The sequence below is a fragment of the Sus scrofa genome, unplaced genomic scaffold (genome assembly GCF_000003025.6).
Source record: "Sus scrofa isolate TJ Tabasco breed Duroc unplaced genomic scaffold, Sscrofa11.1 Contig2500, whole genome shotgun sequence".
Lineage (NCBI taxonomy): Eukaryota > Metazoa > Chordata > Mammalia > Artiodactyla > Suidae > Sus > Sus scrofa.
In genome coordinates this window covers 20,945-30,120 of record NW_018085109.1, presented here as the reverse complement: position 1 = coordinate 30,120, position 9,176 = coordinate 20,945, and the positions used below count along the sequence as shown (strand labels likewise).

Genomic DNA, 9,176 nt, shown 5'->3' with positions numbered 1-9,176 from the left:
CTCTCAAATTCTCTGAAATAGGTTCTCTGTATAATGGCAATTTATCAATTGTAGTTGATAATGATCTTAGATATACTGACACCTCTAAAATTTAGTACTTGCATGTAGTTTGGTGATTTGTTATATATGACAGGTTGTATTTCCTTAATATATTGTCACTAACCCATTTTTGTCTCTGACATTACTAAATGTCTTGCTTGTTATTAGGAATACCGCTAACCTAGACTGATTCGAATGGAAAGTACTGATATATGCAGAGTATTCTCAAAAAGCTGGAGGTGCTGGTCAAGTAAAATGAGGTCAAAATTAGTAAAAATCTAAATATCTGGAGTTCCTGTTGTGGCTCAGTGGTTAACAAATCCGACTAGTATCCATGAGGATGTGGGTGCAATCCCTGGCCTCGCTCAATGGGCTAATGATCCAGCATTGCCATGGGCTGTGGTGTAGGTCACAGATGCAGCTCAGATCTGGAATTGCTATTTCTGTGGTATAGGCCAGTGGGTTCATGATTTAGAAAATGAAAACCTGTACGACATAATAAATAAAAAGGATAGCATCAGAAGAATACACGAGTCAAAAATATGGAAATTTCAATATAGATAAAAACAGGATGAAATCAAAGATTCAATGTTGTGGAAATGAGTATGACACTAAGAATAGGGATGAGGGAGGTAAACCATGAGACAGAGTCAGAAAGCTGACAAAAGCATTGGTGAGAGCTGCTGGTAAAGGTGGGGAAAAGTGGGGAAGGAGGTCAGGTTACTGAGAAATGTAAATGCCACCCTGAGGAATCTGAATTTCTCTTAGATCCATCAGAAATGTCTTCCAGGAGCAGAGTAATACGATCATATCTTTCAGAAATCTGACATTGCAAAACTAACTGGAAAGAGAGCCAAAGCAAGAAGAACTTCAATCATTCACATGTGAGATGGGGAGAACTGAAACTGGAGAAGAGGAGAGGAGTGCACCTATGAGCAACACTTAAAGAAAAATAATAATAAGTTGTAACCATCGAATAATAAAATGAATATCATATTCCTGTGAGTTTCCAACATGTCATAATGAGTTCATGTCACCAATACTTTAAAAAGTAGCTGACATAATTAGCCATTCACTAAACATCTTCATTAGGTTTTTAATATAATTAGGTACATTCATATGTAATAGGCTAATTATTTATTTCTAATGAATTAATAAATAGAGTCATTAATATTGGATTTATTTTCTAACATTATAAATACTGAATTATGGAAACCATACAAAGCACTTTAGATTCCTATATATTGGTTTTATTTTAGTTTAATTTAGTTTAGTTATTTATCTATTGTTGTTTTTAGGGCCACACCACAGCATAAGGAGGTTCCCAGAATAGGGATCTAATTGGAGCTTCAGCTGCCAGCCTATGCCACAGCCACAGAAACTTGGGATCCAAGCCACCTCTGCAACCTACACCACAGCTCATGGCAATGCCAGCTCCCTGACCCACGAGCAAGGCCCGAAATGGAACCCATATCCTCATGGATACTAGTAGGATTTGTATCTACTGCACTGAAAAGGGAACACCTGATCCTACATATTTGTGAGCAAACAGGAATCTATGGAACAAAAGTTTGAGAAGCTCTATATTAATGGATGTTGTATATTCTGTATTCACTCTCCATTTTAGGGAATATTTTAGTTATTAGACTTGCAAGCATTGATTTTGTCTCCCTTTGCAATGGTGCCAAAATGTCTGTTACACGTTTGCACCATTCACCCACAGCCCTTTGAGATCTGTAAAGGGAGGATATATGACTTATTGGGAACAATGAGACAAATGAAATGTCTTCTAAGAGTTTCTGGGAAAGATGTGTCCTTTATTTTAAGAGACATCCACTTCTCCCTCGGAATGCCATGGTGTTAGGATATGAAATCTGGCACTGTTTTGCCAAGAAGTAGGAAACCAACCTAGAGATGAAATCTCTACACAATGGAGGTATTACTAAGGAATACAGAGAAAAACCAGGGTCCCTAGAATAAATGTCCCCTCTGGTTGTAAAAGCCAATGACCTCTTAATGTTCATGTTGTTTGGAAAGATGCTTTGTTGAAAATTGAATAAATTCTAACTAATATATGATGTCTTTGCCTATTCATATATTTTAAACTGATAATAATTATCTTTAAAATTATTTAGCGTAGAAATGACTTTATAGCATTATGCATTTAATGATTCAGCACATCTGTGAAGTCTTTTATTTTCAGTGTTAAATTTTAATTCCAATCTCACTTCCCATTCCCTTTATACTACCTTAAAGTATTTCTAATATCATGAATGAATAAGTGTCATCTACCCTAGTTTACTATCCATATTTTAATTAGGTCTTGCTTTTCAAGTTTCCAGACTGTTACCTTCCCTTAGGCTTCTTCTTTTCCTCCAGTGTGTCACTTAATACAACCCTATTCATCCTGAAAAGTTCATCTGAAATAACACTTCCAGATAAGAATATTTTTTCATCCATAACTCCATTCACTTCCAACACCATGTTTTTATACATCACTTTTATTACACTTTTTAATAACATAGGCTGAATTGCCTTCTGGTTAGCAATACATGTCTCTTCCTCCCCACTAGATTATGAGCTTTGTCAGGATCCACTGATAAAACCTAAGCACTTCTCCTGTGCTCATTCTACCCCATCTCTTCTAGCACACTTTATATTGTAAGTATTTGATGAAGTTTAAACAGAACTGAGAGTTTAAATATCAATGCAGCATATTTTGGGAATCTAGCTCAGTTTGTTCTCAGGAGCCCAAAATACCTATGACGTGACCCATCACTTATGGAAATTTAGCAAACACTTTTATAAAAAGCACATGATGAGTTAACACATTATAAAGTAAGAAATGCATCATAGCAGGTAACTATTAAGATGATAAGGATCAGCAAATTCAATTTAATTTCAAGGATCTAGGAATGCCCCCATCAAGATTTGATTTGAGATCAAGAATGAGTAGATAGAGATGAAAAGACAGGTTGAAAAATGTGTTTCTGTTGAAGTAAACTTTAAGATTAAATGAATGAAGTAAGTGAACACAGGCAATGTGAAGGGAAAAACATGGCCAAGGGTCATATCCCGAGGGAAGAAGAAGAAAGCAAGGTCACATGTAAGGTTCAGACAGACTGTGGAGCCAAAATCCAAAAATGGATTGTCTGAAACTAATGAAAGACCATTTCATATTCTTGAACAGGGAAGTACATTTTTTTCTTTCATCTGACTGAATGAAATATTTGTTGCTTACTGTAAATTGCCATATATTATCGAGGTGTTATAAATGTAGAATTAACATAACAGAGAAATCCATTCCCTCCTAATTCTATATGCTAATGGCAGCAGAGGGGAAGAAACTAACTATAGTGCACTAACAACAAAACATGTACTACAATGAAAAGTGACTACTGGCATGAAGTGGAAAAAATCAGAGTAAAAAGGTAGAGGTGGCTGGGGAAATCTGAAAAGTAAGAACCATCTAGGTAATCCATATATGGTACTAAATAATATCAGAGTTTCCAACTACGTTTGCAAAAATCAACTCACAGGTGACCCTGTGATTAAACTACCACAGCTTCTAGTCTTCTCTCAAAATTATAACCATCTTTCATAAAATGTGTTAATTCTCCCAGTAAAAAAAAGAAGTCAAACCAGCATGAGACCCCTTCCTGCTCAGATAGCTCTTATGCAGCCTATAAACAGATTTTAAAAATGAGGTAAGTTACCTAATAATCAAGGAGTGATCATCAAATGCTCCTACTGACCTTAGCAATGGCAATTTGCTTGCCTCATTATCTCAGAGGCATCCTGATGTGTGTTGGCAACTGAATCTCCCCACAGAGATATACTGATGTCCCTCCGAGGATATCCCTAAGGATCTGATGAAATAGTTTAACTTCTCATTGTAAAGAAAACAATTATCAACTCTAACCTGTTGTTTTTCCCATATATTCACTATTTAAATCCCACATGTTCTGGAGAATAAGGTCTATATTCTGAAATTCTATGAGATTCATCATTATAAAACAACATGAGGTGTTAACACAACTTTATTCACTGAAATATAGGTAAGGGAAATATTCACATATTTTTTATTTTAATATTGGCATACATTAATATTTACTTATCTAAGGTATTTTGCTGTTGTCAGATTTCAGCTACTCAGTTATCTTTTTGCTCTTCTCAAAACTTATGGCCATGGAAAAACTAGAACGAGATTCAAACTGCAAAACATTCTGACCTTATCTGATTATAATTTAGAGCTGAACACACAGGTAAGGACACAAACTTACTGTGTTAAATAATTCAGGAACTTGCTTAGTGGAATAATTAGAGTGGTTAACATTTAATATTTTAAAATAAACAAATAAAATTTTCAGCCAGGGTCTTTATTTTAATATTTGATTATGGAAAAACAAAACATACTCAAAATGGAATTCATGTAATAAGACATAACACTCAATTGTACTAGTAGATCACTAAATAATGATAGAAGTTAGCCTCTTAAAGAAAATTAAAATTGCTTCTCAAAAATGGATTAAGATTTGAAGGGTTTTCTATTTTTCTAAATGCTAGAAACCTTAAGTATAAAGGTAAACTTCATTTTATTAGCTTTGAATCCACTGCAACATACTTCAGAAAATCTTACATAATTTTCTTAGAAACATAAAAATAGATCATTCAACTCAGATAAGAAATACTAATTTTTTTATAATGTATAAATTATTGAAAATATTTGATATATAACATTGCATAGGTCTAAGGTTTTATCACATGTTGATTTGATAAAATTGTAGATGATAATATAGTTCCAATTGCAGCATTAGCTAACACCCTATCATATCATGTAATTTCCATTTCTTCTTAGGGTGGGAATAATTGAGATCTAGTCTCTTAACAGTTTTGATGATTATAGTACCATATTATTTATATTCACCACAGTCGATCTCCCAGACTTATTTGCCTATTAGTTGCAAGTATGCACCATGAACACTCTCTCTCCTATATTCCGATATCTAGAGCCCCTGGTAACCTCTATTTAATCTATCATGAGTGAAGCAATTTACTTTCCCACCACGATTTTCCCCCACATTCTCTATTCTCCACATACTAGGCAATATTGTTAACCTATTGTCTTCTTGATGACAAGCACTCTGACATGTGTCAGGTAATACCTCATGGTTTTTACTTGCATTTCTCTAAGGATTAGTGGTGCTGTACATCTTTTCATAGGTCTGTTGCCCACTTGGATAGCTTTTGTAAGAACATCTTTTCAGTTCTTCTGTCCATTTCTTAATCTGAATATTCGTACTTTTTTCATTGAGTTGTATGAGTTTTACATACTTTGGATAATAACATTAATTTTTAAAAATGATGAGTTTTGGTAATTCTCTTTGTAGAATCGTCTTCAGAATTAACACATTTAAAAATATTCTGTAAAATTATCCTTAATTCTTTTAAATTATGACTTTTGACAATCCTCTTTGTAGAATCGTCTTCAAAATGGACTCAATTTGTGGAAGTGGTGGCTAAGCATTTCTGTAAGGACCACCAAAGAAGTCATTAAGGAACATTGGTCAGAAATCCAACAAGGGCAGAGGGAGAGCCTTATCTACTTGTGCATCCCACTTTCTTTCTGTCTCAATAATCCATATATTTTCCAAATTAGAATCTTATATCTCCATAGTTCCAGTCACAACAAATTAGCTATGACTTGGGATAACCACACTATGACAACAGAGTTTATCCTCACAGAATTGACAGACAACCCACAACTGAAGATTTTTCTGTTTCTCGTGTTCCTTACCATCTATCTGATCACCATGGTGGGAAACCTTGGTCTGGTGGCACTGACAGTTACAGAGCGTCATCTTCACACGCCAATGTACATCTTTCTGAGTAATCTTGCTCTGATGGATTCCTGTTGTTCTTGTGCCATTACCCCAAAGATGCTAGAGAATTTCTTCTCTAAGAGCAGAATTATTTCCCTGTATGAATGCATGGCACAATTTTATTTTTTCTGCTTTGCCGAAACTGCAGACTGCTTCCTCCTGGCAGCCATGGCCTATGATCGCTTTATGGCCATCTGCAACCCACTGCAGTACCACGCCATGATGTCCAAGAAACTATGCATTAAGATGACCACAGGAGCCTACATAGCTGGAAACCTGCACTCCATGATTCATGTCGGGCTTCTGTTTAGATTAACTTTCTGTGGGCGTCATCAAATCCATCATTTTTTTTGTGATATAGTTCCTTTAATCCGACTCTCCTGTGTTGACCCTTATATCAATGAATTGATGATGTTTATCTTGTCTGGGTCAATTCAAACCTTCACTATTACCATAGTAATAATGTCTTACCTTTGCATCCTTTTTATAATTTTCAACATGAAATCCAACAAGGGTAGAGGGAAGGCCTTATCTACATGTGCATCCCACTTTCTCTCTGTCTCAATATTCTATGGATGTCTTCTGTTCATGTACATTCGACCAAACTCAGTTAAAGAAGAAAATAAAGATATACCTGTTTCTGTTTTTTATACTATAGTGATTCCTTTATTAAACCCTTTTATCTATAGTCTAAGAAACAAAGAAGTATTAAAAGTCATGAAGCAAATTAGGAAGATGTCATAATATCCTGAAAAATATCATTTCCTGTGTTCAATACTATTTAATTTGATTAATTATTTTTCAAAGTCAAGGAATACTGAGAAGGTGTAAAATAACTACATTCTATATTAAAAATTATTAAAACATGATAGGTGTATGAGACAAACACATTCAGAAATGAGAGATTGTTTTAAAATATATGCCAAAATCTAATCTTATACATTCCATCCAGGAGCGAACTAAAATTTTGCCAGGGTGTAATTGTGTACAATAACAACTATTTGTTTCAGATTATAATGAGTTATAATTTTCAACCAATCCAACAAAGACTAGGAATAGAAATCAGTTACAGAAAGGTAGCCTCAGTTTTATATTGGTGGCAAATTTCTAAAATCCCAAGGCATAATCATTTGAAAACGCCCATATTCTGAGTTCCCATTTACCAGTCCCTTCGTGAGCAACGCCATGTGCCAAAAAAACTATAGGTTTCAATTTGATTCTCAGTTTTGAATTCATTCAAGAGATTAAGTTTATATATGAATTTATGGAGACTATATATTCCTAATAAGGAACATGCTCATCTTGAATATTAGACAACTTTCTCTCAGGTTCTCTCAAAGATTTCTCAATATGTGGCCATTTATCAACCTGTAGTTGAAATTGATGTTATTCATTTTGAACACCCTATGATTGTACAGGTTCATGTACTTTGACCAGTTTTCCATCATATATGACAGTGTGATCTCTGAATTTATTAATTAAAAAGGCTTTTTTCCTCTCCTATTATTACTTGCCTTCCTTGCTATTACGAATATTAATAACCAGGACTGAACTACAATATTCAGTATTGATATATGCATAGCATTATGGCAGTCCACCATAGGAACATCATTGTCTGCCCCGGGACAAGCTCTCAGGCATCTTGGTGCCTCTTGTGAGGCCATGGTCAACGAATGCATACTACTACAGCCATTGTGGCCCCTGAGGTGGACAGAGCCTGCCACCATAAATGGTAGTGTGAACAGGCACTGCCTGCAGCCCCAGTCACCTCAGGGATTATCACTGCCAAGGAGAGCCTTGCAAACAAGAGCCACCTGTTGCCCTCAGCCCCCTGGACATCCACACACCTTGCCATCGATGCTGGCAAGGGTCTGGGCATAGCCCACAGATCCCTGAGGGTAACTGTCAGTGCTCAGGACCCTGTAGCCAGGAGCAGCCTGTGCCCCCGCCTCCCAGTGTGTCCTCACCACTACCAAAGGCCCAGCAAACAGGCACTGGCTATATGCACTGCTGATTGCATCATCCTGCTTGGAGCACATGCAGGTCATACCTGTGCACATCCACCATCCATGGGATTATGGGCGGCAAACACGGAGGAAACAGACAGCAAATAACAAAACCAAAAGCAGCCCTCACAGCCAAAACATACAAACTAAATACTAAACCCTCACAAGCTACCCAGGGACAATTCCACATACAAATAACCCTGCAAGACCACAGCAGATTAAAAGAGGATTCTAAAGGCAGTAGGAGAAATAACAAAGAGTTGGTTCTAAGGGAACACCCACCCATAAGGCTATGAGCCTATTTCTTTACAGAAAAGTTACAGGCCAGCCAGAAGAGAGTGGCATGATATATTCAAATTTCTACACTTGATCTCAGCCAAAAGCCTGAGAAGTGATATGTTCAAATTTCTAAAAGGGAAAAGTTTTCAGGCTAGACTATTCTACCCAGTAACATTAGCATTTAACATAGGAGAAATAAGGAAATTCTCTGACAAGCCAAAACTCAAAAGAATAAGCCATAATAAACCCATTCTAAAAGAAATACTGAAAGGTCTCCTCTAAACGGGAAGGAAGTAAGAATACACAGGATGAAGGAAATCACAACAGGAATGTAATCACTTAAATAAGCCAGTATAGACATCTAACAGAAAAAAAAACTATTTCTGAAAGCAATGATAAATAAGGGGACAGCAAGAGGATAACTGTCATGATGTAAAAAGGGATATCAAAATCATAAAATGTGGGGAAGGAAAGTAAGAAAATCTAGACTCTTTCTTTAGAATGTGTTTGAGCCTATATGACTCTCAGTCTAAAGCAAGAGGAGACAGGAAGGGGTTCACATATGTGAAAAAGTGGGTAGCCACAAGTCAAAACCAAATAATACATTCACAAAAACTAATAAGAACATGAGACACACACACAAAATAAAAGGAACTCATCCAACCAAAACAAGAAAAAGAAAGGAACAAGGGAAATACATAGAATCAACAGAACACAAGCTTTCAAACACATGAATACATATCTATCAATAATTACCTTAAATTTCAATGGACTGAATGCTCCAATCAAAAGACAAGACAGTGGAAGACTGGATGTAGGGGGGAAAAAAAGCCTACAATAGGCTGCCTATAAAAGACTCACTTTAGGGTAATGAAACATGTACATTGAAAGTGAGTGGATGGAAGAAGATATTTCATGTGAATGGAAAAGACAGGGAATCAGGAGCCTCAATATGCATATCAGAAAAAAA

At 35.9% G+C, this 9,176-nt stretch overlaps 1 protein-coding gene across 1 annotated transcript; it reads left to right on the top strand.

Annotated features, from left to right (window-relative positions):
• Positions 1 to 5,738: 5,738 nt before the first annotated feature.
• Positions 5,739 to 6,665, top strand: LOC100737033 (olfactory receptor 5K1-like). Its single transcript, XM_005657123.3, has one exon. It carries the CDS (start codon positions 5,739 to 5,741, stop codon positions 6,663 to 6,665), a length of 927 nt encoding a protein of 308 aa, XP_005657180.2.
• The last annotated feature ends 2,511 nt before the right edge of the window (positions 6,666 to 9,176 follow it).